Genomic DNA, 15,136 nt, shown 5'->3' with positions numbered 1-15,136 from the left:
TATATATAAATTTATATATATAGATATATAAAACTGCACTCAAAAACAAAACAATGTAAAACTTTAAAACCTACAAGTCCACTCAGTCCTACTTCTTGTTCAGCCAATCACTCAGACAAACAAGTTTGTTTGCATTTACGGGCAATAATATCACCTGAAAGTGAGAACAGGCGTTCACATGGCACTGTTGTAGCTGGTGTCACAAGATATTTACGTGCCGGATGCGCTAAAGATTCATATGTCCCTTCATGCCTCAACCACTATTCCAGAGGACATACGTCCATGCTGATGACGGGTTCTGCTCAATAATGATCCAAAGCAGTGTGGCCCAACGCATGTTCATTTTCCTCATCCGAGTCAGATGCCATCAGCAGAAGGTTGATTTTTTGTGGGGGAGGGGAAGGTTCGGGATCTGTAGTTTCCGGATCGGAGTGTTGCTCTTTTAAGACTTCTGAAAGCATGCTCCAGACTTAGTCCCTCTCAGATTTTGGAAGGCACTTCAGATTCTTAAACCTTGGGTCGAGTGCTGTAGCTATCTTTAGAAATCTCACATTGGTACCTTCTTTGCATTTTGTCAAATCTGCAGTGAAAGTGTTCTTGAAATGAACAACATGTGCTAGGTCATCATCTGAGACTGCTATAACATGAAATATATGGCAAATTGTTGGTAAAACAGATCAGGATACACAGAATTCTCCCCCAAGGAGTTCATTCACAAATTTCATTAACACAATTTTTTTAATGAGCGTCATCAGCATGGAAGCATGTCCTCTGGAATGTGGTTGAAGCGTGAAGAGGCATATCTGGCATGTAAATATCTTGCAATGCCGGCTACAAAAGTGCCATGTGAAGGCAGCATTATCTCCATAAATGTAAACAAACTAGTTTGTTTTAGCGATTGGCTGAACAAGAAGTAGGACATTTGTAAGTTGCACTTTCACGATAAAGAGATCGCACTACAGTACTTGTATGAGCTGAACTGAAAAATGCTATTTCTTTTATCACTTTTACAGTGCAAATATTTGGAATAAAAAATAATATAAAGTGAGCACTGTACACTTTGTATTCTGTGTTGTAATTGAAATAAATATATTTGAAAATGTAGAAAAACATCCAAAAATATGTAATAAATTTCAATCAGTACTCTATTGTTTAGCAGTGTGATTAATTCTTATTGGTATATCTGTTTTTAGAAAGCTAAGAGGTGCTCAAGTGTTATGGGGATGGGGATCATAAGAACCTATAAAAACAGTATCAAACCAACCAGAAGCCTCTCACATATCAATTCCTAATGGATACATGTGTTATGTACAGTTCAGACAAAAAATGCAGCAGTTAATGAACTCATGAAAATGCAACCACTCAAAGCTAAGGCTACGTTTTAGTCATGGGTATTTTTAGTAAAAGTCATGGACAGGTCACAGGCAGTAAACAAAAATTCACGGCCCATGACTTGTACTATATACCCCTGACTAATCTTGGGTGCTTTGGAGTAGGGTGGCAGGGTGGCCCAGGGGCGCCGCAGGTGCTTGGGGGGGAGGGGCTGGTGGGGCTGGCAGCTCCCATTGGCTGGGAACCGCGGCCAATGGGAGCTGCAGGGCCACCACAAGTGGGCGGAGGCAGCGTGTGGAGCTGCCTGGCTGCACCTCCGCCTAGGAGCTGAAGGAGGAACATGTCACCGCTCCCTGAGGTGAACGCCACCCGGAGCCCTCACTCCCTCCCATGCCCCAACCCCCTGCCCCAGCCCTGAGCCCCCTCTATACCCAAACTCCTGCTGTGTGGGGGGGGGGGGGGGAGAAAGAGAGGAAGAAGGGGGCGTAGTGGTGGCCCGAGACTGTTCCAGCAGCGACTGGTGCGGCTGGCCCAGGTGCTGCCTGAGCTGCTCAGGCGGCCCCCAGGCCAGCTGCACCGGCCACTGCAGAAGTAACAGAGATCCTGAAAAGTCACGGAATCCATGACTTCTGTCCCTCTGTGATGAACTCGCAGCCTTACCCATAGCCATATTAATATCTTAAGTTTTCGCAGCACCTTTCATTCTAAAGAATGCAAAAGTTCTTTACAAGCTACATAAACAAGCCATTTTACCTACCATAAAAATATAGCCAATTCCAATGTGCAAGGAAAGAATTGTTTACAGTTCATAGGAACAGTATATAGCAAGAGAACATGAACTCAGTTTAGTCTGTAGGAAAAACACAATTACCTAAAATAGCATTTGTCATAAGAACATAAGAATGTCCATACTGGGTCAGACCAATGGTCCATCTAACCCAGGATTCTGTCGTCTGAAAGTGGCCAGTGAGAGATGCTTCAGAGGGAACGAACAGACTAGGGCAATTATCAAGTGATCTATCCAGTCATCCAGTCTCATCTCCTTGTAGTCAGAGGTTTAAGGACACCCAGAGCATAAGGCTGCATCCCTGATCATCTTGGCAAATATCCAATAATAGATCTATCCTCGAACTTATTCAAATTCTTTTTTGAACCCAGTTAAAAACTTTTGGCTTTCACAACATCTCCTGGCAATGAGTTCCACAGGCTGACTGTGCATTGTGTGAACAGGACCGGCTCCAGGCACCAACCTGGCAAGCAGGTGCTTGGGGCGGCCGCTCCGGGGAGGGGCGGCACGTCCAGCTATTCGGCGGACAGTCCCTCACTCCTGCTCGGAGCGAAGGACCTCCGGCCGAATTGCTGCCGCAGATCGTGATCGCGGCTTTTTTTTTTTTTTTTTGGCTGCTTGGGGCGGCCAAAACCCTGGAGCCGGCCCTGTGTGTGAAGTAGTACTTCCTCATATTTGTTTTAAACCTGCTGCCTATCAATGGGTGACCTTGGTACCTGTGCTATGTGATGGGGTAAACAACACTTTTTTACTCACTTTCTCCAAACCACTCATGATTTTATAGACCTCTATCATATCCCCTCTTAGTCATCTTTTCTAAGCTCAACAGTCCCAATCTTTTTAACCTCTCCTAATATGGAAGCTGTTTCATACCCCCTAATGATTTTTGTTGCCCTTTTCTGTACTTTTTGAGATGAGGCAATCTTTCTGACAAAACACCACTGCTGTCTGCATGTGTAAAATCAGAAGTCACTTGAACTAAAAAGTACAGTGAAGAGACAAATTCTGCCCTCAGATATACATGCATAGCTTCCAGCAAAAGTCAGGAAGTGTACGTACATGCTGAGGGCAGAACTTCACCAGAGATCCTCTGCAGGAATCTAAATTATTTTCTCATTTATTTAAACATGACAATGTTAACTATGTTAAAGAAATAGAATAATACACTACATTTGAGTATCAAAAATCATAGGTCAGTGCCCCCTTCACTCTCTTTCCATCTACAGCAAGGGTATGTTAGTAAAATACCAAAAGCTCACTAAAATAAATCTGAATACTGGATGTTCACAGAAGAAAAGATTTTTCACTTCTCTTGACTGAGATGTAAAATTTAGGGAATGAGAATCCATAAATTTGAATTTATTTCAGAGAAGTCCTACGGCCTGTGTTACACAGGAGTTCAGATCAGGTGATCATAGTGGTTCCTTCTGGCTTCAGCATATATTCATAAATATAATATCTTTAAGTACCCATTCTATGTTGTAGGAGCTCATCCTACAAGTTTTATATATATAAAAGACTTTCCCCACATATATAAATATTCAAACCCATCCACCACTTAACTTACTACAGTCCCAAACACTTGTGGTTATAGAATCATAAAAATGTAGTGCTGGAAGGGATCTTGAGAAATCATCTCTGTGGCAGCAGGACCAAATAAACCTAGGCCATCCCTGACAAAGGTTTGTCCAACTTCTTTTAAAACCCTCCAATGATGGGAATTCCACAACCTCCCTTGAAATCCTATTCCAGAGCTTAACTACCCTCACAGTTAGAACGTTTTTACTAATATGTAACCTAAAATTCCCTTGCTGCAGATTTAGGGCATTAATTCTTGTCCTGCCTTCAGTGGACAGAGAGAACAATAGATCAGTCTTTTTTATAACAGACTTAACATATTTGAAGACTGCTATCAGGTCCCCCCTCAATCATCTTTTCTCAAGACTAAACATGCCCAGTTGTTCCTCGAATCTTCTCTCATAGGTCAGGTTTTCAAAACCTTATCATTTTTGGAGAGAGTCCAAGGGAGAGCAACAATTTGTCCACATCCCTCCTAAAATGTGGCACCCAGAACTGGACACAGTACTACAAATGAGGACTCACCAGTGCCAAGTAGTGCAGGACAATTACCTTCCGTGTCCTATATACAACACTCCGAAGTCACCCCAGAATATTAGCCTTTTTTACAGCTGCATCAAATTCAATTTGTGATCTTTAACTCCCAGATCCTTTGCAGCAGCACTACCACATAGCCAGTTATGCCCCATTATGTAGTTGTGCATTTGATTTTTATTCTTAATCGAAGTACTATGCACTTGTCTTTATTGAATTTCATCTTGTTGAATTCAGACCAATTCTCCAATTTATCAAGGTCATTTTGAATTCTAATCCTGTCCTCACAATTGCAAACACTACCTCCTTAGCTTGGTGTTATCCACATATTTTATAAGCATACATTCCACTCCAAGTCATGAACAAAAATACTGAATAGTACCGGCACCACGACTGACCCTGCAAGACCCCACTAGATGCACCATCCCAGTTTGACAGGGAAGCATTTATAACCAGTCTAAGTGTGGTCTTTCAACCAACTGTGAATCCACCTTATAGTAATTTCATCTAGACCACATCTCCCTGCTTTGTTTATGAGAATATCATGTGGGATTGTGTCAAAACCTTACTAAAATAAAGATACATCACATCCACTGCTTACCCCCCATCCAATAGGCCAGTAACCCTGTCAAAGAAGGAAATTAGGTTGTTTTGGCATGATTTGTTCTTGACAAATCCATGGTGGCTATTTTTGATAATTCTATCATCCTGCAGATGCTTATAAATGGATTGTTTAACAATTTGTTCCAGTATCTTCCCAGGTACCAAAGTTAGGCTGACTGATCTATAATTACTTGGGTCCTTTAAAGATAGGCAAACATAGTACCTGCCTTTCTCCAGTCATCTGGGACCTCCATCCATCCTCCAAGAGTTCTCAAAGATCATTGCTAATGGTTCCAAGATTGCTTCAACTAGTTCCTTAAGTACCCTAGGATCAATCTCAACAGGCCCTGCTGACTTGAATACATCTAACTTATCTAAATATTCTTTAACCTGTTCTTTCCCTGTTTTGGCTTGCATTCCTTCCCCTTTGCCGTTGATATTCGTTGTGTTGAGTACCTGGGCACCGTTAACCTTTTTGGTGAAGACAAACAAAATAGGCATTAAACACCTCTGTCATCTACAGTCCAATGGCGTTTTTCACAGCTTCATAGAAGGAATTATGAGCAAGTCTAACCTCCTGCAGACCGTAGGCGCTGGGATTTCACTCAATAATGTTTAGTTGAGTTGGAGCTATCAGTAACATGTAACTGAAACTGGAGCTATCTTTATTTAAAGATTCTAAGTGATGGAGAATTTACCAAACCCTTGGTAATTTATTGCAATTACTAACGGCCCTTACCATTAAAAACTTTCATTCTTACTTCTAGCTTAAGTTTTCCATCTTCCAGCCTCTTGATCTTGTTATGCCTTTGTTTGCTATACAGGTTTTTCACAAGACTCTTGTTTGCCACAATGTCCTGGTGAATTCTAACTTGGGAGGGGGCTGGACTCAGGGTTGGAGGAGTTTGGTAGCTGCTTCTGTATGGGTAGTACTTATATTTGAATGTATGGGATGGGCTCCTATAGATAGATGTATATTTTAATAAAAAAAATCCACCTCCCTCAATTCCCCATATATTTTCAGTTGGACAATTTATTCACTTCTTCCAACCTGAAGAGTGTGAGATATTGCTGTGCATGTTCAATCAATTGCTGCTAACTTCCAGTGTGGTAAGCAATTCCTATACATAGTTTTAAGAGTGACTTGATCTTTTGGGATGAAAGACACTATATAAATGAATTATTAATTAGTGGAACTGTTCAGGAGTGACAAAGTAGCATGCAATGTTTGGTGGGGAAGTTTGATCAGGACTGATCCAGATGGGTGAGGACAAAACAAGCCTAAAAGGCTAAACATAAGAAACACCAGCATGCTCACCTGTAACTGCTGTTGCAAATGTGTAATTTCTGCAATTCTCAGTTCTCTAGATTTGTTTGTGCTCTCAATTTCATGTCTTTGGATAGACAATCGACACCTGATATCCTGAAGCTTTCCCTCCAGCTGATGTTTTTTATCATTCTTCAGCAAGAAGAGATACATTTTGGTTACTACAATAATTCATCATGCAAATCTGGATTTTATATGTTTCTAAAACTAAAAATAGTCAGTTAGTTGTAGAATAAAAACCAAGACGTAATTATGGAAACAAATCAAGACTCTGTAGTGTTTGTTACTGTGATCTTGTACTCCATTTACAATATAATCACCACTATTTTTTTCCTCTTAAATACAAGTTTTTTGGAAATGGTTGGTCATATATAGTAAATACTTAAACCTACAACATTTTAAAAATATCTTCACTTACTAGAGCTTCCAACTCAAATTCTAAAGTCTTCTTCTTTGCCTTCAGCACAACTATGTCCTCTTGTTCTTTGTTCCTTTGATTTAGTAGTTCTTGCCGACGATTACGCTCCCACTCAAGTTGTCTTTGCCTTTCAAGTTCCCTTTTTGCAGCCTATAGTATGTAAAAAAACCAATCACTGTTGAAATGTCCAGTCTGTGAATCTACCCTATTCCCTCATTAGAATAGTTCTAGTATAGTGTACACTGAAAGCATTAATATATGCCCCCGTTCAACAAAGTACTTAAGTATATGCCTAGCTTTAACAACAAGAGAATAATCCCACTGCTTAAAGTTAGGCATGTGCTTAAGACCCTTGGTCAACTGAGGCCACAATCTGCAAAGGTGCTACTTTTGAAATATATATATTTCTTCAATTTTAATAAATTAACCAACATTTAATTTGACATTTCAATAAACTCTGAATAATCACACACTTAATTTCTCAAACACATATGGGAGTAGAAGGTCAAGTGCTGCTCCATTAAATTTTAAAAACAGTTAAAGTCTGGTGATTTCAAAACACTGCAGCTCTTCCTAAGCTTGCCATTGAATTTTCTCTCCACCTAATGTACTGACTGCATCAGAAGCATTAAGAATTTCCAACCCCAAGCAGAAGTCTTTGCTCCTTCATCGAAAGCAAGATCACTTCACGTTGCAAAAAGTTTTAAGGTTGGAGGTCAGGAACACTGTGTGCTACACCTAACTGTTTGATCCATTCAGTAGAATGGGAGACATTTCACAAGAAACATCCTAGATTTAGGTAAAGTTGTCTCTATCTACTTCCAGGAAACTTGAAACTGAAGTCTGTTCCTTAATTGTAGCAGGAAAAATAGTTTACTAATAAACCAATTAGTTTCTAAGGAATTATAAACAAGTAAAGCCTTTTATAGTAAAGAAAGTATGGTAAAATACTTGCCAGCATACTTTTTTTGGTTTTGTTCAGATCAAAAGACAAATTTTCAGAGACACTACTACCTCTGTACCCATTTACCTCACGCCTTTCTATTTCTTTCCGCCTTTCTTCTTCTCTCTGACGTTCCAATTCGCGTTGTTTTTCTAATTGCTTTTCTAGCTCCAGTTGTCTTTTACGTTCTTGCTCCTGTCGTTCGCGTTCTTTCCTTTCCTGCTCTGCCCGTTCCAGTTGTGCTAGCCGCTCTTGCTCTTTGCGCTGCTGCTCCAGAAGGGCCTGCCTCCGCTTTTCAAGCTCCAGATTGCCACGTTCAAAGTTCTCACGTTTTTTATCTTCAAACGTAACTTTAACACAAGAAAATGTGAATGGTGAAATTAAGCTTTGCTTTGTCTAAAACAAAAACAAACAAACAAACAACCAAACAAAAGGACTATGAAAACAGACTGGTGAACCAAGAACAGTTTGCTACATGCAACAAGTGTCCAACAGTATTCCAACCTCGTTCTCAACTACTGATAAGCAGAACTGTAATGGATACTTCTTGATGTTGTCACTGGCACTTATATTGCCATCTCCACCAAAGCCTTCATCCTTACTTGAAGGATGAATTCCAGGCCTACCTGTTGGGCTCCTGTGTACCACAAAGCCCAGCTTCTATCCAGATGTGTATACTGGAGTTTAGGCAGTCCATTCCTCCAATCTTGCATACTCTAGGATTTGGAGTCCCTCAACATATGTGAATTGTATACTATTAAGTGTGTGTTGTTCACTGAGAACCAAAAGTCCAAGTCTTAGTCTAGTAAAAGCTCTGACTTTCCTAGTAGATTAGAAACCACTGCCATGTAGCATCACTGACGTGGAAGCTAACTTACTACAAAGCCAAGAAAGTGCAGGCTATGGTTCATTAATTTATTGAGAAAACTTCTGAAAAATTGTCCAATTGAATCCAGGCTGTGAAGAGCACAATTCTTAAACTACTGTGCTCACCTTGAGCCTCACATTTAATCACTTAATATATTCACTGATTATCATTTTATTTACAGCACTTCGTTTATAATAGAGCAGACACAGAAAGAGGTAAGTTAAGTTTGAGACGCAGTATAACAGCTTAAGAGCAATTTAACTGCAGTTACAAAGGTATCTTTTCTGTGAGCAGCATACTGCATGATTTCAAGATATTTTTCTGATAAAACAACACTAAGACATGAGTGAAAATATGACACCAAGCTTTGGGTGTGTTTCAGTCACTAATTGCCTCAGGGTTAGGTCCGTGATATAGTAACAACACATCCCACACAAGACATCAGTTTGAGGATTCACGTTAGATCTCTCACTTCAGGATTGGCACTGCCTCGAGGCACTGCACAGAAAGCCTGTTGAGGGGGCGGCAATACCTCACATCATTCTACCAGGGCCACCATCTTGCTGCCACAAAGGGGTATAGAGTAGATTCATTGAGGTAATTTAGCTGAGTCCAGTCCTCCTTTGCCAGAGGGGCATTCGGGCAGATGTGCAGTTCATAGTGAAGAAAACGGAGTACACTTTGGATGGGTGGAAACAAGTTTTGTTTCTCTAGTTCTCTGAAAGAATGCAGTGAACATTTCAACTGGAAATATGCTCTAAAAACTCATCATGCAGGATAAGCCCAGCTGGCTGCTGGTTGTTACTATTGCTTCACACCAACAACTAAGTATCAACGTAATAAGCCAAGAATTCCTCGATAAAGTTTTAGAGGTTTTAGTATCAGAAGCCATTTTGTTAATGTTCAGAAAACCTGATATCTTCTTAAACAGAACTGATTAAAAGTGTATAAAACCATAAAGTACATAGATTACAATGAAACAGACCTGTATATACACACTATGGTCCTGATCCTCGACACAGCCCAAAATGCACTTGGCGCAAGTCGGGGGTGGGAGGTGGGGGTCAAAAGCAACATTATACCACTATTGCAGTAGCCCCAGTCTGGGCCTACCAGCCAGCAGGGCAAGACAAAGCAGCGTGAAAGCTGTTCCTGTGTCTGCTGCCAATGGCCCACAGAGGCCATTTCAGAAACTGGGAATCAGCTGGACACAGCAACATCTCAGCCATGCTTCTTGCATCACAATGTAACCATAACAAAAAAATCTTAATGTTATTAATATATGTGAACAGCTGATATGTTCTGTCCTGTTAAAGCAGAAAGCACTATCTAAACTTACACTCACTCACCTGAAGAAGAGTTCTGTGTAGCTCAAAAGTTTGTCTCTGACCAACATAAATTGGTCCAATAAAAGATATTACCTCACCCACCTCATCTCTGATATCCTGGGACCAACACAGCTACAACAACACTGCAAACTCACTTACCTGGCAATTTCTTTTCCAATTGTTGCTGTTCTTCTTCCAACACTGGTTCTTCTGGCAACCTTTGGTCTACAGATACTGAGCTTATCACAGAGATGCCACTGCCAGAGCGTACTCTTCTGCCAATTAAAAATAGTTATAAATTGTGTAAACCACTTATGGCCAAAATGTTTGACAACTATGGTCTAGGCAAGAGCTCAAGAAGCAAGGAGATACAGGAGCTCAAATTTAATTAAAAAAAACATTGTGTGCAGTAAGTTATGAATCACTATCCGTAAGATTAAATTTCAAGTTCCTGAGACAGTGAACATATGTAAAGGTGCCTTCTCACTGCAATTTTGCCTTGGAAAAGGAAAATGGAAAAAGAAGTAGGGTGACTCAGCGTCTGGAATCCATAAATACTTACTGGACCACAAGCCAGAGTTTACTACAATAGAAGTTCAGGCCAAGTTTTGAATTCTCCCACATCTCCTTGTGGTGCAGTAAAAGGGAGGATAATATTGGGTAGCTGAATTACAATAGATTTTAGTTCAAATTGCTTTAGTTCTCAGTTTATTTTCCTAAAATTCACTTAAATACTCTTAAAGTCACTTCTTGTGATGGAGAGTCTTCATTTGCCAGTAACAAATAATAAAAGCTACAGCAGACATTTCCCCAGTGAGAAAGTATTGCATGCCGTCTGTGCAATGCAAAGATAATGGGATAAGTAGCAGCTTTTTCCAGCCCCTTATCCTTGACTTCCACACAACTGAACAGAAAGATCAAAACAGGTTTCCCAAACAAAACCAAGATTAAGTAGTTTAGGAATGAAATAGCACAATTTATAACCATTTTACCTAAATGAAGGTGGAATATATTCTGGAGGCAGTACAGGTGGCAATGGTTGTCCAGACATGGCCACATCAATTAAGTGCATAGCCAGAATAAACTCTTCTGCTGTAAGTTTTCCATCTTGGTCAATATCCGAAAGATTCCTGTTTAATGAAAAGACCCAAATAAATCAGTTTTAAAATAATTTTAAATTCAAATACTCATTAAGTGGCACGGTTTCTATATTATCAATTCACAAGTGATTCATTTTTTCTTATTTCTATTGTTAAACAATTGACAACAATTTCCCCCCATTTAAGTTTAAAATCTCTTATGGCTGGGCTGAAATCAAGTGTACCACCCCCCTCTTCCCTCAATTTATAATCTCTGCATCCACATCTGCTCCATGGTTTCTACTCCTTCAGGCCTAGGATTACCGGTGCACCCACTACAAGAAGCAAGATTGGCTGGTGGAGTCTTGTTCCTCCCACAAATATCCACTGCACAATGCAGTGCAGGGAGGGTCAAATTGGACTAGTTTATGGTGGTTTGGCACACCTACAGTTTTTCTTGGAGGCTGCTACCATGTTCTTGGAATTTAAGTTTTCATTTAAAAGAAGTTAAGATCTAGCACTGACAAATGCAAAGAAAACTTGAATGTTAACCAAATATAAACCAAGGCAACGATGTCTGATGATGGCCTAAACCTGTTCTGACACATGTGTGAAATGTCTTTATTCGTATTAAGAGTTTAAATTTTCATCATTAGATTTCAGAGTTTTAGCTTAATTAGTTATTGGATGCTGATTCAAAGCATTCAGACAAGGCTCATATTCCAGAGATCTTTGAGAATGGAGTGTTTTGGACATCTCAAGTGTATAAGGTTTTATTTGTGGGCAGAATTTAGAAGACTACTAACCTATTCCTTCCCGCCCCCCAACCCCACAGCACCATTGATCCATGTCTGTGCCACTGATCTCCTTAGTGGGGCCATCCCCAGCATGGGCTCACAAATCCTGCCTCCTGCATGCAACCACACTGGTTCTATTTCCGGAGGATAAGCCTCAGGGAAGTGAGCAAGATCACCCTCTCATGGAGTGCAATTCTCTCCTTTCATCTATGGGTGCTCCCCTGTAGGTGCAGCAGCGTCCCCTGCACCTGGGATTAGAGATCTTCATCAGCAGTGCCCTTTGGACTGCACATGCACACCTCCCTGTCTCACACCATGAGCGGGACATATATATAGCACTGTGCGGCCCGACTGCCCCCAAGTTCCTTCTTTGTTGCAGAGCTTATCTTTCAGCTCTGAAGCAAAGGGGAGGAGGATGGGGAGTGGAGCACGCATAGGGACACATCTCAAAGAAGCTCAGTTACTGCACTGAGGTGAGTAACCGTCTCTTCTTCAAGTGATGTCGCTATGGATGGAGGTGATTATAAAGCAGTACCCCCAGTGCTCCACTGTAGGTGATTATAAAGCAATACCCCAAGTTGGAAAGCTGGAGCTTTGGAGCGGCATTTACTGTGGATGATAGGACAGTGTGTCCTAGCAGAGTATCTGATGTGACATCCTGAGTAATGGTGTAGTGACAGCTAAAAGCGTCCGCTGATGTGCATGTGGCTGCTTTGCAAATATCAGCAATCAGGACATTGTTAAGAAAGGTGATTGAGGTGGAGAGTGAGCGAGTGGAATGTGCTCTAGTTCCAGGGGGAGGTTATCGATTGTGTAGTGAGTAGGAAAGATGTATACACTGTGAAATCCACTTGGAAAGGCATTGCTTTGAAATGACTGCACCTTTCGATCTTTTGGCCATTGGGAGGAATAAGTGTGGTGATTTCCTGAAAGGTTTAGTTCTGTCCAGGTAGAAAGCTAATGCTCATCTGATGTCCAGGGTGTAAAATGTTGCCTCCTGTTTGTTGCTGTGTGTCATTGGAAAGAAGCAGGGAAGGTGGATAGGTTGGTTTAGATGGAAAGTGGATGGTACCTCAGCTAAAAATTTTGTATGTGGGCGTAGCGTAACCTTGTCTTTATGAAAAATCATGTATGGTAGGTATGCCATAAGTGCTCCAATTTCACCAATCCACCGGCAGAGGTGGTAACAAAAAATACTGTTCTTGTATGATAAATGAACATAGAAGCAAGTTGCCATTGGTTTGAATGGAGGTCTAGTGACAAGAGTCCCAAGCCAGGGTTGGATCCCATATGTGAGGGTAAAGATTTTGGAGGCCCTTCAGGAATCGTTTAATGAGCGGGTGGGTGAAGATGGAGTGGCCATCTATCTCGCAGTGAAAGGTTGTGATGGCTGCCAAATGCACACCTATGGAGCTCATGGATAACGCAAATCTTTTAAAAGGTATAAAACATAGTCCAAGATAAGTGGTAATGGAGTGCTCAGTGCCTCAACCTGATGGGAGGCGCACCAGGATTGGATTCTAGTCCATTTGTGGAGGTAAGTGCCTCTAGTCATATCACGCCTGCTGTTCGAAAGTACATTTAACTGCTTCCAAAGAGGTTATTTCTGAATCCCAGCACCATGGAGGAGCCATGTGTTCAGGTGGAGTAGCTGTGGATTGGGATGGAGGATGCAACCCTCATCCTGTAAAAGAAGTCACTGAGTTGGACAGATAGTGGTTGGAGGGCATACTGTCATGCAAATGAGGTAAGTATACCAGATCTGGGGTGGCCATGTCGGAGCTATATGCATGACTCTGGCTCTGTCCCCTTGGTTCTTGTGGAGTACTCTGAACAGAAGGGGGAAGGGAGGGAAGGCAGAGTACCAGTGTATCCCATGTGATAAGGAAGGCATCTTCCAGGAATCCGCATCCTCGACCCACTCTTGAGCAAAACTAAGGGCAGTGGGAATTCGCCAGTGTGGCCAAGAGGCCTATGGAGGGTAATCCCCAGCAGTTGAGGATGTGCTGAAGGACTCCCGTATCTTGTTCCCATGTGTGATTGTGGGAGAATCTCCTGCTCAGTGAGCCTGCAGTGGTGTTCTGGTGTCCAGGGAGATATACAGCTAAGATGGTGATGCAGTGTTGGATACACCAGTTCCATAACTTCAGTGCCTCTGAGAGTAGAGAGTGAGATCTCGCTCAACCTTGCCTGTTGATGTAGAACATGCAGGCCATATTGTCAGTCATGACTCTGATAGCACATCACACTATCAGTGGGAGAAAACATCAGCAGGTATTGCAGACTGCTCATAACTCTAGGACGTTGATGTGTAGGGTAGATTCGGTTAAGGACCATCTGTCCTGCACTGTGTGAATGTGAAGGTGTGCTCCCCAATCAATTAAGGAGTCGGTTGTTAGAATCATGGACGGTGCTGGTTAAAGGAAAGGGACCACGACACAAATGTTTTTGATCTGTGTCCACCAGACTAGTTAGTCCTTGACCTTCATAGGTATAGATAGGAGTTTGTGAAGGATGTGTTTGTGAGGTACATAGACTATGTAGCTATGCCTTGAGACATAACATGTGCGTACTTTACCATGAAGGCGGCTGCTGCCATGTGGCCAAGTAGTTGGCGACATGCCCTGGCTGAGATCTGGGGACAGGTTCTCACCGTGAATACAAGATTGACTATAACTGAAAATCTGAGAGCTGGGAGGAAGGCTCTGGCTTGTATGGCATCCAACTGTGCCTCAAACACCAGGTGTTGCACCAATGTTAGTGTAGATTTCTCCAGGTTTATGCAAAGCCCAAAGCTCGAGAAAGGTCCATTGTCACTCAGACATTGTGAAGAGCATCTGTTTTGGATGGGGTTTTGAGGAGGCAGTCATCTAAGTATGGAAAGACGACAACGCCTTCTTTGTGTAGGTAGGCAGCCACTACCACAAGGACTTTGGAGAACACACAAGGGGCTGTCAAGAGTTTGAAGAGCAGTACTTTGTATTGCTAGTGATCAGTAAGACTACGATTTAGTCACAGGTATTTTTAGTAAAAGTCATGGACAGGTCACAGGCAATAAAAAAAATTCATGGCCTGTGACCTGTCCATGACTTAAATACCTGTGACTAAATCTTGGGGAGTGTGAGGTGGCGCGTGAGGGAGGAGATGCTGCTGCTGGGGCGTACCTGGGGCCAGCAGCACCGCTGCCAGGGCTAGCAAACCGTGGCTATTCCGGCCACCCTAGGACCACTGCCAGGGGCCAGCCGAGCAGCAGCCTGTGTGGCTATCCCTAGGGCCACCTGAGCAGCTGGTCCCAGAGCCAGCTGCTTGAGCGGCCCTGGGGTTAGTCACACTGGCCACTGCAGAAGTCATGGAGGTCATGGAAAGTCATGGAACCAGTGACTTCCGCGACCTCTGTGACAGACACTGAGCCCTAGTGATCAGTCCCCAGGATGAATCGGAGAAAGCAGGTGTGGGCAGGGTATATCGTGATGTGAAAGTATGAGTCTTGGAGGTTGAGGAACAAGAAGCAGTCCCCCTGTTCAAGTGCCGGGATAATGGTA

At 42.1% G+C, this 15,136-nt stretch overlaps 1 protein-coding gene across 1 annotated transcript in view; it reads right to left on the bottom strand.

Annotated features, from left to right (window-relative positions):
• ITSN1 (intersectin 1) overlaps positions 1-15,136 on the bottom strand; it is a 184,360-nt gene that overhangs the window by 80,801 nt on the left and 88,423 nt on the right. Inside the window, exons 10-14 of the mRNA XM_065413292.1 lie at positions 10,711-10,848; positions 9,878-9,993; positions 7,610-7,872; positions 6,580-6,729; positions 6,153-6,293 (exon numbers count right to left, since the gene is read on the bottom strand). Coding sequence (XP_065269364.1) covers positions 6,153-6,293; positions 6,580-6,729; positions 7,610-7,872; positions 9,878-9,993; positions 10,711-10,848 — 808 coding nt within the window. The remainder of the gene's footprint in view (positions 1-6,152; positions 6,294-6,579; positions 6,730-7,609; positions 7,873-9,877; positions 9,994-10,710; positions 10,849-15,136) is intronic.

The sequence above is a fragment of the Emys orbicularis genome, chromosome 1 (assembly GCF_028017835.1).
Source record: "Emys orbicularis isolate rEmyOrb1 chromosome 1, rEmyOrb1.hap1, whole genome shotgun sequence".
Lineage (NCBI taxonomy): Eukaryota > Metazoa > Chordata > Testudines > Emydidae > Emys > Emys orbicularis.
This window is presented reverse-complemented; position numbering and strand designations above follow the sequence as displayed.